Raw genomic sequence first — 15,255 nt, 5'->3', positions numbered from 1 at the left:
TGAAGCCAGCGTCAGGGGAGGTGTCAAGACCACTGGCATCCCCCCGCTCATCTGCCCAGTCCTGTGATAACTGGCCCTGCCGGGGCCAGAGGGTCATCAGACCCCACCCAGTCGTCACTGTCATCCGATTCCTGGTAGACAGGGGGAATGATCAGAGCCGGCCGGAAGATGATATTGCCACCCATCGGCGTCGGACGGCGCCACTCAGACGCCAGGCCCAGACCGTGACTGAACCGGGGAACGGCGTCGTCAGTGGTGGCACCGGAGTTGGAGTCGGCGCCGGCGGAGGGGTCGTGAGGTCGATCGGCGCCGACTGGGATCCAGGCCTGGATCCCGCGGGGACCTGCGGCGTCGGCGGAGGGGTCGTGAGGTCGACCGGTGCCGACTGGGATCCAGGCCTGGATCCCGCGGGGACCTGCGGCGTCGGAACCGGAGTCGACGACGGCATCGGGGCCCGAGCCGCGGGCTCGCTAGGCCTCCCAGTCGAGCCCACGGGGCCCGAAGGCGCGCCGGCAGCGGAGCCAGGCCTCTCATGGCTGAGAGGAAGGCTCTGATCTCCGCTTGAGTCGCGTCAGTCCCAAGGACCGGCGGGCATGGGGACGGACGTGACTCCTGCGGCTCCGACGGAGCCGCGTGGGTGGTACCACCAGAACCCTCAGCCGAGTCGTGCGAATGGCGAGGGGAGCCCGAAGAGCGATGTCGCCTCTTGGACTTCTTACAATGCTTCGACTTACCCGAAGACTTGGAACCAGACGAGTGGTGATGGCTGCGGCTCTGCGACCAGTCCCTCTACCTCCTCCTCGACCGGGACCGTGAACGGCGAAGAGCCGACTGCCGGAGCTCGAGTAGCTTGAGAACCTCTCCCGCCTAGCCTTCCAAGTCAAGGCCCGGCCGTCGAGGCATGACTCTGCATCGTGGTCGGCCCCAAGGCAGTAGAGGTACCGGCAGTGATGGTCCGTAACAGACATCAGTCGGTGACAGGAGTCACAAGGTTTAAAACCAGGCATCTTACCGGCACCAGAGTCGAGTCGACGAGAATAGACCAAAAGAGTCAGAAAATGACTAAAAGGGTATGCTCTTCCCGGATCGGCGCTGTCTGGCACGGAAAAAAGAAGAACTGACGTCAGCCCGCAAGTGCGGCGTCTAAGTACTCCGACAACGTCATCCCGGCGCACGACACCGACGACGGATGCAGAGCCAAAGACGACGCCTAGCGACGCGCAAGTGTATTGCTGACGAAAAATCTTTCCGGATCCAGCCTGACGCCTGGGGATATTCTAAGGTGAGGAATCTAACTAACGTGTTTCTTTCAGATGCATTTGTTGTACGCTCAGTCAGCAAATGGTTCCACACACTCAATAACTGAACTCTAGGCCAATGGTTTATATAAAAAAATATATGTGTTTTATTTTAGAACCAACAATAGGTATTAAAATATACTTTCTCAGAATGAGATTCTTTATAGAAATACTTTTGCAATATGCAATTGGCTTTTGTAGAAAGTACAAGTTGTTGCAATACGCAACACAATTTTAAACAATGATGCATTGAATAATGTTTCAAGTTATTTGCAATAGATAACTTTCTAGATTACTTTTGTGATTCCAGGACTGGATCCTAGATTCAGTCCTGGGACAGTACTTAGAAACAAATGATAAAAGTCGACTTCGTTACTACTAGGATTTTTAAGTAATATTTTGCTATTTTAAAAGTTGACACTTAGAAGAAATTCCATAGAAAACAGTCAATGATTCCCTATGGAAGAAAATTGGGTTACTGGTAAGTACGGTTGTGAATATATTTGAGGGTCAGTGCTGGGCACCAAGATCCAGCACTGGGATCTCATCTAAGAGCAGGTGAGTGTTTTCGTTTTCGTTACTCGGCTGATTTTTGGTGAATATTTTAAGTTTTGAAAACTCCACACAGAAGAAATTTCAGAAGAAATCAGTCAATGTTACCCTATGAAGAAAATTAAGTTATCAACTTTAAGGGAAGTACTCAACTGGCAAAGTTTAAGGTTCTGGGCACAGACTCCGGGGTCTCCCAGGGTCAGGTAGGTACAATTGTTACACCCTCAGCGGCACAGGGGCAGCCGGGTGCCGAGTGAGTTAGGCCCAATGTTATCCTATGGGAGGCAAGGGGGCCTTGGTTGGTGGCTGCTGACTAGCAGGCCACGCGGCTGTGGGAGCTGGGCTCCTGGTCACTTGCTCAGGGCAAATGGGTTAGCAGGTATGAGTAGAAGTTGCACTGCCAGGGCGGCTGGGTGCAGGGTGCTTTTGAGCCTTTGGGCGCTCAATGGATTTCAATGGGAAAGTTCCAAGATGAACAAAGGCTGCAAGCTCGGGGAAGAAGATTCTTCAGGTGCCACCACCACTTCGAGAGGTAAGTTGGGTAGTTAGAGGATAGGTAGGTACCCAGGAGTTGGGCACAGGGGGCCGCAGGGCACCTGGTGCAGAGGTGCCTTTTGGTGTCGGGAAATCTTACCCTCTGTTGATCGCAGGTAGGGGGGTATCTGGTTCTGAGGCTGCAGGCATCGTCAGGAGCGTCTAGGTGAGTCCTTGGGTGCCGGATTTGGGGTCACAGTCGCCAGGGCCTTTGTTCACTCCAGCACAGGCTAGGCTTGGCGGGTGCAGCGTGTGCAGGGTTCGCGGTTCCGGGCTGATGCCGGGGGTTAGAAACTTGTTTTGAGCAGAGCCACTGCTCATGGGAGTCCCAGGTGCTCGGAGTCACAAGGTAGCCAGGTCCTCCGGGGTTTGTGAGGTTGCTGGCCACAAGAGGTGCCGGGATTCAGCAGGAGCAGGTTCGAGGGTCGACAGGCCGGTAGGGCTGGGGCCAAAGCAGTTGGTGTCTTCCTCTTCTTAGCAGCTGCACGGCAGGTCTTCTTTCTTCTTGCTCTTTGCTTTTTCGGAATCTGGAATCTAAGGAAGGAAGGTTCAGGGTGCCCCCAAATACTAGATTTAGGGGCGTTACAGGTAGGTAAAGGACAGGGACCAATGGGTCCCTGCCCTGGGGTGAGTACACCCCCTATTCTGCCACTCTTCTGTGGGAGGGGGGCAGTAGCGTAGTCCTGATTGGGCAGGGCTTCCCATCTTCAAGATGGCGAGAGACCGGAGATGTGCTTCACCTTGCCTCTCCCACCTGAGGGGTGAGGTTGGCAGAGGCTGGCACATTCCCTGTCCTTACTTGGGGTTTCCGGCCAGTCTTCCCACCAGAGTGGGGGTCAGAACCGGTGGGGGCCAGTTGCCGAGTACAGCAAGAGGCCTGGAGAAGCTCACCAAGGCGGCATGCCTTTGAAGCTTCCCCCTGTCTATCCTGGGGAGGAGACTAAGCACCTCGCCCAGGATGTGCATTGTTGCAGGCCCAGGAGAGCGGGGGCTCTCCATCCAGGGGTCCAGCAACATGTCTGCTGTGTGGCAGCCTAGGCAGCCTCTCAGACCAGACGTGGATGGCATGTTAGGTTTCAGGGGCATCTCTAAGATGCCCTCTGTGGTGCTTTGTACATTAAATCGCATACTGGCATCAGTGCGGGTTTAATGTGCTGAGAAGTTTGATACCAAACTTCTCAGTCTTCAGTTTTGCCATTATGGTGCTGTGGAGTTAGTGGTTGACGAAAACTCAGCACCATATACCCTTAAATGGCAGCACTGCATTTACAGTGCCCAGGAATGGACCTGGGTACTGTAGGGGCACAGGGCTAATGCTCCTGTGCCCACACCGCTGGCATAGGGCACCCAGCTAGAGGGGTGGCTGATTTATGCCAGGGCAGTGTAGGTTGTGGGCATGGCACACAGGGAGGTGTGCCATGTCGACTCTTTCTTTTGTCTTGTACCCAGACACTCAGCCTGCAAGGGCAGTGTGTGTGTGTGTGTGTGTGTGTGTGTAAGGGTACATGGCCTCTAAGGGTGGCACAATGAGTGCTGCAGCCCTTAGAGGCCTTCCCTGGTCACAAGGCCCTGGGTACCTAGGGTACTATTTACCAGGGGCTGACATGTGGCCAGGGTTTGCCAATTGGGGTTTTAGGTTAGGAACATACGCACTAGGCACCCGAATGGCAGGAATCCAGGGCACACTCAGTCAAAGTACATTCAGCAATTCAGCAAAAAGTGGGGGCATACCATGCAAGAAAGATGGTACTTTCTCACAGAGTCCGTTCCATGGACTACTGGCGTGGTCGGTGTGGGTAGGCCTCACAGCCCGCGATCTAAGTATTTGGAGGTTTACGATGCGCGTCGAAAGGGAAACCGCGATCGAAAATACCGTCGAGTGGTAAGGATTGCGCGCCGAAAAGGTTCGAAGACGATCCCGAACCGTCACAATACACATCCGAACCCGATGGCGGAAAAAAACTATCTGGAGATGGAGTCGATGCCCATGCGCACTATCGTCCTAAGGTGGAGTCACCTACCTCGTGACTACAAAAGACTTCTTCCAAGACAAAAACAAAGTTTCAAACATCCGAGCCCAACACCAGATGGCGATCTATGCACAAGTATACGATGTACAGCTCATATGCCTCGAACATGTCTTACTTCCCTCTATGTTAGGCCTAAGGCTGCTCGCCCACATTACCACTAATAGAGCACTTTGGGTTTTACATTGAGCCTGTACACTTTTGGGGAAACCCCGATCTCTGTGCATGGTATAACCACCTAGTGGGCACATCATATACAGAGTCTGCTTCCTACACTTTGACCTCTACAAACAATAATCAACTTTCCCACATAAGGGAACTAGTTTGAAGTTTCACTGTTGTGAGATCTGAGCGAGAAACTGGATTTTGTAAAGTGGTTCATTGCTAAGGACAGTATACCAAAACTACACACAAAAATATGTTTATCTAATAGTTAATAAAAGTGTTTTTCACACGATTCATATAATCATAATTCTCTAATTTGTCCACAATTTTTTAATACTGTAGACACGTCAAAGAACGCAAATATCAGTGTCACATCGTAATTAGACAATGTAAATACCTTTGCTTTTAAAAGCTCTTTAAATGCTTGCTTTGCTTCTTCTTTTGTGTTCCAGGTATATGTTTTCTTAGGTACTTTGCTTTCCTCCTTTTCATCAGTTGAAGCGGGGCTAGAAAGAAATGTAGTTAAAACACACTGTTAATACTCACTATTTAAAAATAGCAAGATGAGAAGCAATAATTAAAAAATAAATACAAAAAACATTTTAATGATTATTCATTACCTCAACATTGCATTAAAAGAGGTTGGTTTGGTCACAGGACTATCCTAAATCTAAAGAATGCTACCTCCTGCTGAGTTAAATTTTGTTTTACATTGTATTGCGGAGCCTGCAGATTAGGCAGAAGCTATGTGCCTAATTTTGACAGAGTATCTCACTTAAATAGCGAGCTTCTACAAGGTAATTTGTGTGTTACTGTATTTAAACAAAATTAGCCTTTTTTGTGGCTTCAGTACCAATGTCACCATAAAGTAGCTGTTCTGAAATGCAGTACAGTGAACAATTCTGGAATGTAGGAGCCTGGAGTGTATAACTGGCACAACGGGATTAGTGCAGTTTTATAGTGAAATGCAATGTCATCTGTGTAGGAAAGTGGAATATGTGGTGTGGTCATGAGTCCTCATCACGAAATAATGATGTAATCTTTATCAGGTCCAGTTAGGTTTAACTGCTGGCATGCTGATGACATGCTGGAGCGGTCTAGAGAAGCAGCGCTCTGGTGCAGAGGACGACTCCAGCACGTCCTCTCACTGGCAGCAAGAAATCCATCTGGTGTGAGCACCAGATGGATTTCCTTTCATTCATTTCAGCCTCAGGAAATGGGTAAGAATTCCCAGCACCTGAGGCTGTTTATTCTTCTTCTTAGAAATGAATATCGGCACGCAAGGCGCAATGACATCTAAGAGAAAGAAAAATGAGCCAATTGGCTCATTTCACTTTCACTGCATCTTTGTTCGGGGAGGCATATTTAAGCCCCTCCCCACCAGAGTACCGATAAGGAGTGGATGTCACTGGAAAGCAAGGAATCTCCAATTTCCAGTGGTACCTTTCCCAATGGATCCCTGATGGAGGATCAAGCAGGGGAGGCGATACCCATGTAGGGATCAATGCACTAGATATCGGGGGTGCTTTTTTAAAATTTTATTTAGAGGGTCGCTTCCCCTTCTTCCCCAGGCCCAAAAGTCTTACTGCTCTCCCCCACCCCCTTCCCCCGTGGCAGATGGGGCTTGAGTCAGCTGCCCAATTGATTTATTGAGGTGAGAAGCAGGATAGGTATCAGGGTATTCGGAAACTGGCAGGGTAATGCCTTGGGGAATCCCAATTCACCAGTACACTGAGCTGGAATAAGGATATTGAGATATCTGTTATTAAACTTACTGACGTAAATGATTAATCCCTGATATAGTTCCTAATGTTTGGAACAAAAATGCGTTGGCTAAGCAGTATGTGTAAAAGAATTATAATCGATGAAAAAAGTGCAAATAACGGTTTTGAAAAAAGATTGACTGGACTTTATTACCTGGTGCACCTCATTTTTGCTTTATCGACCAAAGATCTGGAACACAGGCACCGGCAGTTGCTGCAACTGTTGTGCGCAGGACTCTCAAATAAACAAAACCCAGTGTAAGTGCAGACTGGAAGGCCCGCCGTTGAGTTCTTTTCATTTGACATTTACATTGGGTCAGTTGCCACCTGGGGAAACCTACCAAATCCAGACATTCTTGAAAACTAAACACCTGGGGCAGTCCAAGATGTGTGCTTCGGGTGGATCCTACAATATTTTCTTACGCTCAACTCCTTGCAAACCTCGAACTTTGCCTAGAATCGCACATTTTCCTTTCATTTCTATGAAGTAAACTTCTAGAATCAGCAGGAATCCAAGCTATTCCTTCAATTCAGTGTTCTCTGCTTGTCTCGACAAAAATGCTAGCCCACTTGTGTGACATGGCCGAGTGTACCAGACAAGCACAAATCAAACTAGGGTCAAAAAGAGTCGCTCCACGAGACTCCTAATGACCTTGGTTTCAAGCTTGCCTGTCACGTGCAAAATGTTGCTATATTTTGGCTACTTTCATAGATCCCTCCAGGGGAATCCACAAAACCTGAATACCGTTACAATCCTCAGGATGGATAGGGGGGTTGGGGGGGGGGGGGGGGGGGGGGGAGGGGAGGGGGAGGAGGGGAAGGGAAGAGAAAAAAAAAGAAAAAAAAAAAAAAAAAAAAAGAGTGCAACTTTGGCGTGGAAAAAAGTTATTGAGGCCCAACTGCAAACTATCCCAAATAGCCAAAAAAGGCTTAGCATTCTAGGGGGGAAAGGACTAGCAGCTTAAGGGTTAACAAAACTCTTAGCTCAGTACTGGGTAGCTGTGCAACAGAGCAGTCAGGCCTAATCAAAGGAACAAGTGTGAAATATTTATAAGTACCATAACAGTCAATAAGCAAGAAACAATACATAATAGAAATCAGACGCAAGTTTAAAAAAATTGAATACATCTTTATCTCAAAATGAAAACCAAAATGACAACAATTTATAGACAGAAACCAGACCTATGATTTCTGAAAGGTGAGTACATTCTTTCTTAAAGATGCACTAAATCATTGCAATCTGTTGAGTAGTTCTTAGCAAACTAGCTAATACAGCTACTTAGTAGCTTGGCCGGACCACAACAGGCAGGGCTAGTGATAAGAATCACTTTGGTTGAGGTAAACAGATACCCGCTGCTTCTGAAGTCGTAAGGTCTTCAGAGTCTTTCTCCTTGAACAGTCGAGCCAAGAAGTGGTCCTGATACTCGAGATGCAGAAGAGACTATGTCCATATTGCAGCAGGGGAGTCCAGTGCAGGTCCAGTAACCACAGATCAACTGATCTCCCGATTACAGCAGGTCCAGCCTGTCTGCCTACACAAAGGAGCGGGCATGCAAAGTTGTGATCATCAATTGCTTTACTGAGGCAGTAACCTCTTTGAAGATGGACAATCTGTGGCCACCACGAGTGGTCATCCTGCTGAAGGAAGTCATACCCAAACCCTAAAACAATTCTATTTGTTCCCTGTTCCTAGGAGCGCTTCTCATTTCCTGTCGGGGGTACAGCATGTCGTCTACGGAGGCAACTGCTGCAGATAAACAGGAAAGGACAAACATAAGGGGTCATCTTCACTCTTAGGACCCGATCTGCCAATGGTGCAACATGAGAATCCAGTGTAGGTCCAGTTGCCACAGGTCAGCTGGTCTCCTGGTTGCAAGAGGTACAGCAGCTGCTTACAGGTAAGCAATTATTTTATTTACAGGGACCAGGGTCCACTTCAACTTCAACCATGGGTTCTACGTACTTGGGACTAAGTCCATAGAACATCAGTCTTAACCCTGTGCCTCCCGGAAACAGTCCAGCCCGAACTGCCAAGCCAGGTCCTCCCCGGACCGGAATCAAGCATCCTAGGACCGGTTTCGGGGTTTCACCCCTTATCAGCCATAATAGCTTGAATCCAGTGGCACAGTGAGCCCGGGACCCACGTCTGGGCATACCTGGCACACTTAGCGCGAGAAAGCAAAAGACACATGATGGATGGAATGCAGAACAAATCAAAACATTCACCCCCAGTCAAGAGATCTGGGTTACATCCATCATTCTTTTGCTCAACATGCCACCCCAGTTTAGACCTGGTCATATGCAAATCAGTCATGACCATGTGCCTCATGGGAACAGTCCAGCCCGAACTGCTAAGCCAGGTCCCTCCCTGGACCGGAAACAAGCCTCCTAGGACCAGTTTCGGGGTTTCACCTCTTCAGCCAGGATAGCTTGATTCCAGTGGCACAGTGAGCCCAGGACCCACGTTTGGGCATACCTGGCGCTCTTAGGGCAAGAAAGCAAAAGAGACACAATTGATGGACGGAATGCAGAACAAATCAAAACATTCACCCCCCAGTCAAGAGATCTGGCTTAAATCCATCATTCTTTTGCTCACAATGCCACCCCAGTTCAGACATGGCCATATGCAAATCAGTCTGACCCTGTGCCTCATGGGAACAGTCCAGCCCGAACTGCCAAGCCATGTCTTCCCTGGACCGGAAACAAGCTTCCTAGGACCGGTTTCTGGCATTTCAGCCGTCTTCAGCCAGGCTTGCTTGAATCCAGTGGCAAAGTGAGCAAGGGACTCACGTCTGAGCATACCCTGCCAACTTATGGCAAACAAAGCAAAAACCAAAGGAAATGATGGACGGAGTGTTGAGCATTGCAAGCACTCACCCCCAGTCAACTGATCTGGGTTTAATCCATCACCGTTCTTTAGCCCAATCTGCCACCCCAGTTCAGACATGGCCATATGCAAATCAGTCTGACCCTGTGCCTCATGGGAACAGTCCAGCCCAAACTGCCAAGCCATGCCTTCCCTGGACCAGAAACAAGCGACGTGTGCGAGCGGGGCCATGTAAATGTTGAACAGTGTCGGGCTGAGTGAAGATCCTTGGGGTACGCTGCAGATGATCTCAGAAGCTTTGGAACGGAATGGGGGAGGCGGACGCTCTGGGTTCTGCCGGAGAGGAAGGAGGTGGTCCATTCCAGAGCCTTGTCTCGGATCCCTGCGGCGTGGAGGCGTGCACGTAGTGTGCGGTGGCGGAGAGGTCTAGGAGGATGAGTGCTGCGGTCTCACCGTTGTCCAGCAGGGTTCCTGATGTCGTCTGTGGCGGCGATGAGGGCAGTCTCGGTGCTGTGGTTGCTGCGGAACCCTGACTGGGAAGGGTCCAGGATTCTGTTTTCTTCGAGGTATCGGATTAGCTGTCTGTTGACTATTTTCTCGATGACCTTGGCCGGGAAGGCGAGCAGAGAGATGGGCCGGAAGTTCTTGAGGTCTCTTAGGTCTGCCTTAGGTTTTTTGAGTAGGGCGTTTATCTCGGCGTGTTTCCAGCTCTCTGGGAAGGTCGCGGTCTCAAGGGAGAGGTTGATGTTGCGTAGGTGGGGTGCGATGGAGCTGCTTGCTTTGTTTTAGACGTGGTGCGGGAATGGGTCTGACAGAGATCCGGAGTGGATTGTGCTCATGGTCTTGATGGGGTCATCGACGCTCACGCTTGCCCAGGCTAGCAGGGGGTCGTGGTCGATGGTGTGTGGAGGGTCTGTTGTGTTGCTGTCTGTTGGGGCTGTCTGGGTGTTGAAGCAGTTGTGGATGTCTGCTATCTTGCAGTGGAAGAAGGTGGCGAGGGAGTCGCACAGGGCTTGCGACGGCAGGATGTCGGTGTTGGAGCTGGGGTTGGAGAGTTCCTTCACAATGTTGAAGAGCTCCTTGCTATTGTGTGCGTTGTCGTCGAGGCGGTCTTTGAAGGCGGTCCTCTTGGCCGCCCGGATGAGGTGGTGGTTGCGGATGGCGTCCTTGTGTGCTGCGTGGCTTTCAGGAGTTTGTTCACTGTGCCATTCCTTCTCTAGTTTCCGGCAGGCTTGCTTGGAGGCAAGGAGTTCTGGGGTGAACCAGCTGGCCCTCTTGCTGGTGTGTCTGTAGGGGGTTTCTTCAGCGGGGCGAGGGTGTTGGCGCAGTCCTCGATCCAGTGTCTGAGGCTGTGGGCAGCATCATCTGTGTGGGAGGGTTTGGTGGGTGGGCTGAGAGCGAGGTTTGCATGTAGTTGGTCTTCGGTGATTTTGCTCCAGCAGCGGTGGGGGACCTGTTGGGTGCGGTGGTGGGTTTCTGGAAGGCAAAGTGGATGCAGCGGTGGTCTGTCCAGAGGAGTTCGGTGGTGTGGCTGACAGACGTGCGGGCTTGAGGAGAAGACTGGGTCGAGCGTGTGGCCGGCGGAGGGGGTGGGCGATGTGACAAGTTGCTTCAGTCCGAGGTCACTAAAGTGAGGTAAAGTGTGTACAGAGTCCAAGAGTCCCCAAAGGTAGGCAGAGGTTAAAGTTAGATTGAACCTTACTCTCTAATAGTGGTAGCTTGGTCGAGCAGTAAGGAAGGATCAGAGGACAGTGTTAAGCATTTGATGTACACAGTCAGCAAATAAATTTACATACTCAAGAACTGAACTCTAGGCGAATTGTTTTTGTATATAAAATATACTGTTTTATTTCTAGAACCAAGCGAGCCTGGCACAGGTGAGCATAAAATACTTTGCAGTAATAAGTTACTTGATTGTAATACAGTTTGAAAATGCAGTAGAAATTGTACTCAGTTTGATTTACAGATAATGTAGTAGATTGCAACTTCTCAGCAAATATAATACATTGGAATGAATAGGCTTTTTCAACAAATTGCAGGTAAGTTACTGTTACGTTACTTTTTCTAACTCAGTGCTGGATACCTAGATTCAGCACTGGGACATTTCCTGGAAACAGGTGAGTAAATGAGTTTGTTATTCGTGTGATTTTTAAAGAATATTTTAAGATTTGAAAACTCCACACTTAGAAACTTTTTGGAGCTGTGCATTGAAATGAATAGGCTTTGTCAACAAATTGCAGGTAAGTTACTGTTACGTTACTTTTTCTAACTAAGTGTTGAAGACCTAGATTCAGCACTGGGACATTTCCTGCAAACAGGTGAGTAAACACGTTTTGGTTATTGGTGTGATGCGATCCTTAAGGAATATTTTTAGATTTCAAAACTCCACACTTCGAAACTTTTGGGAGAAAAAGGGTCAATGTTATCCTATGGAAGGAAAACAGGTTAACGGTTCACAGGTAAGTAAACAGCTGTGGGACTTAAGGTTCTGGGGTTAGACTCAGGGGTCCCCCAGGGTCAGTGATGCACTGTTGTTGCACCCTCAGTGGCACTAGGACGGCCGGGTGCAGAGTGCTGAGGCCCAATGTTATCCAAGGGGGGATAGGGGGCCTCCGGTTGGTGGCTACTGGCAAGCAGGCCACTGGGTTGTGGAAGCAAAGGTCTTAGGGTTAAGGTCAGGGCAAAAGGGGAAATAAAGTAGCATAAAAGGGGCACTGGGGCGGTCGGGTGCAGAGTGCCGTTTCAACATCGGGCGCCCCGTTTTCTATGGATGACCTCCAGTTTGAAAAAGCAATGCAGGCGGCAGGGAGACGAAGGACTTCTGGGTGCGACCACCACTTGGAGAGGTAAGTTGGGAAGTTAAGGGTTGGCTAGGGCACACAAGGCAGTGGGGCATCGGGTGCAGGGGTGATTTTTGAGGTCAGATCTTCTTACTAGCTCCTGGTCTCGGTTAGGGGGGCCTTCTGGATTTAGGCTGCAGGCGTCGGCTTGAGGCCGGTCAGGGGTCACCGGATCTCGGGTCACCGGATCTCGGGTCAGGATTGCCGGGGTGACCTCCTCGTGGTGTTTTTCTACACAAGCTCGGGCTGGGTTAGGGTGCCAGCCAGGGACCGCGAATCCAGCCCACTCTGCGGGTGCAGTGGGCTGGATTCGCGGTCTCTGGCTGGCACCAGAAGCTGCAGTTTGAACAAGTCCTGTGTTCACGGGAGATTCAGTCTTTGAAGTGAAGGCAGGCAGGTCCTCCGGGGTTTTTGAGGTTGCTGGCTGCAGGAAACACCAGGATTTTGCAGGAGCAGGTTCAAGGGGAGACAGGCCTGTACGGCTGGGGCCAAGTCAGTGTGCATCGTCCTCTTGTTAGCTCTGAACGGCTCTTCGTCCTTATCTTCTCTGCTTTCTTGGTTCAGGGCTGCCCCCATAAATACTGTATCTAGGGGGCATTTTAGGGGTCTCGAGGTCAGTCCCTGGGGGGGGGGGGGTATATATATATATATATATATATATATATATATATATCACTGAAAAAACCATAGGTTTCACACATGTTATAGTTAGCGGAAATTTTACTGATAAAAAACCAGTGAAATTGCCCCGTTATAGTTAGTGCTGGCAACTATAACTCACGCGACCGCAATCCTCTGCTGATGCTAATACTGTATTTAGACACTTATTTGCCCATGTCTTCTTCCATACATTTTTAGCTATACATATATTACAAATATTTTTTTTTCATAAAGACACATATGTCATCAGCAGAAGATTGCGGTCGCGTGAGTTATAGTTGCCAGCACTAACTATAACGGGGCAATTTCACTGGTTTTTTATCAGTAAAATTTCCGCTAACTATAACATGTGTGAAACCTATGGTTTTTTCAGTGAATTTGCAAGGTTTTTTAAATGCTAATTCCTAACTAAAACGTGTGTGAAACCTATGGTTTTTTCAGTGAATTTGTACGGTTTTTTAAATGCTAAGTTACTTTACGCCATTCGAGGCGTGCGCGCCCACTTAACGCAGTTCGTTCCGTGCATGGTTTTTATCAACTTTAATAAGCCCTGTACATTTGGTGGCCTTCGGCCACCAAAAGCACAGGGGGTGGGGTCAATGTGGATAGTGTTTTTTTTAATTCGATTTTATAATTTCATGTTGCCAAAATTTAGTTTTTTTTACCTATTAATAAGCCCTGTACATTTGGTGGCCTACGGCCACCCAAAAGCACAGGGGGTGGGGTAAGTGTGGATAGTGGTTTTTTTTTGTTTTTTTTTACCGTACGCTTACGGTAAGCGTACGGTAAGCGTACTCGGCGAAATTGCCGAAAAAAAAATAAAACCGTTTTTGCTCTTGGGGGATGTTTGGGGACTCCCTCAACATGACTATGTGGGAGGGTGTTGTCAAAACAGCCCCGTAACATGTTTTTGGCCATCTTGTTTGATAAACAACACTCAGTGCGAGAGACAAAATGGCGGCCGCCGCTTCCTGGTTTCGGCCGATTCGAATGTTTACTAAGATCTAAGAGCCAATCAGAATCGCGCTCGCGCACGCCACCGTACGCTTACGGTAAGCGTACGGTAAGCGTACCGTAAGCGGGCTCAGATATATATATTGATTTAAAGGCTATTTTCTCAGAATCTACTGAACAGATTTACACCAAACCTACAAAAGGCACTTCCTTGACCTAGGGACTACCTCTCTGCCAAATTTCTAGTAATTCTGTTCAGCCGTTCGGGCTGTAGCTCGTTCTAAAGGTCCTATGGAAAAATGCATGGGAAAAACGCGTTTTGGGACCCCCCTTTTATCTCATCCCCCGCTTGACGAATCCCCCCGAGACTTTCAGGGTAGGAGCGGAGCGTAGCGCCCCACCTATTTTGAGAAATTCGCGAGGATTCATCGACCGGTGCCAAAGTTATTCAAAATAGAATGTTGAGGTTTTCCTATGGAAAAGGGGTCCTAACTATAACTACCTACTGGCGACCGCCAGTGATATAGATATAGATATAGATATAGATATAGATATCTATCTATCTATCTATCTATCTATATATATATATATATATATATATATATATATTCACAGAAAAAAACATAGGTTTCAGGCACGTTATAGTTAGGAATTAGCATTTAAAAAACCTCAGAAATTCACTGAAAAAACCATAGGTTTCAGGGGTGTTATAGTTAGCTGGACTTTTCACTTGTACAAAACCATTGAAATTCCCCCATTATAGTTAGTTCAGCTAACTATAACTCGCGCGCCCGCAATGCACTGCTGATGACGTCACATATTACATCACTCATGACATGGGTCAGTGACATCACTCATGACATCACTGATGACATCTCAAATTCAGAATGTTAGCACTCTTTTTGCTCATTAGATCACTGTAGTAAAGCTACTGCTCACCAGGGAAAACTGCTGCTGGTATTGAAAGTGCATGTTTCAGTCTGCAGGTCAGAATTTTTTAATGAAATAGAAGAGGATTTGAGAAGTCACTCAAAATGTGCCCTAATTTTTCTTTCTGCAGCACTAATCATACTTTTTATGGAAAAATGAACCCCCTCATTTTGTTCCTTTTTAAATTAAATGTTTTAAGAGTTACCACTTTAATCCAAGCAAGATGGCTTCAGATGTGCCATACGTTTATCATAAGTAGGACTGTTAGCGCTCTAGTTGTTCTTTGGAACACTCTGGGAAGCTGCAGTAGAACACAAAGGAATCAACTGACAGTCTCTGCCCTTGTTGGATGTACATGTTTTACTGAGAATGTCAGACTTCAATCTCACATGACTGAGAAAGATAATGTGAATTTACAGAAAATAAGCTCTCAGTTTAGCTTATAGAGCACCTTCCAAACCTCTGTGGGAAAAGCATGAGAATATTTTTCTCTCAATCATGATATCCCAGCAGAAGGCTTTTTCACATGGTGAAATCACCTTAGAACATACCACAATTCCTAAAATGAGTATGGTACCATCAACAAATGATTTATAAATGTAACTAAAGTCTTAAAACCTTCTATTAACTGCAATGCTTTTTAATGAGGTGCTATCATGTATATTAGTCCCAAGATGGCTGCCAACACTTCTTGGATGAAGTGCT

General features: G+C 48.1%; 1 protein-coding gene across 4 annotated transcripts in view; it reads right to left on the bottom strand.

Moving 5' to 3' along the window:
* PRPF40A (pre-mRNA processing factor 40A) overlaps nucleotides 1-15,255 on the bottom strand; it is an 827,412-nt gene that overhangs the window by 563,713 nt on the left and 248,444 nt on the right. For all 4 annotated transcript variants that reach the window (XM_085645530.1, XM_085645532.1, XM_085645531.1 and 1 more), the window contains exon 12: nucleotides 4,974-5,082. In XM_085645530.1, coding sequence (XP_085501656.1) covers nucleotides 4,974-5,082 — 109 coding nt within the window. The remainder of the gene's footprint in view (nucleotides 1-4,973; nucleotides 5,083-15,255) is intronic.

The sequence above is a fragment of the Triturus cristatus genome, chromosome 3_1, assembly GCF_964204655.1.
Source record: "Triturus cristatus chromosome 3_1, aTriCri1.1, whole genome shotgun sequence".
Lineage (NCBI taxonomy): Eukaryota > Metazoa > Chordata > Amphibia > Caudata > Salamandridae > Triturus > Triturus cristatus.
The sequence above is the reverse complement of the archived record's forward strand: the minus strand, read 5'-3'. Positions and strand labels throughout refer to the sequence as shown.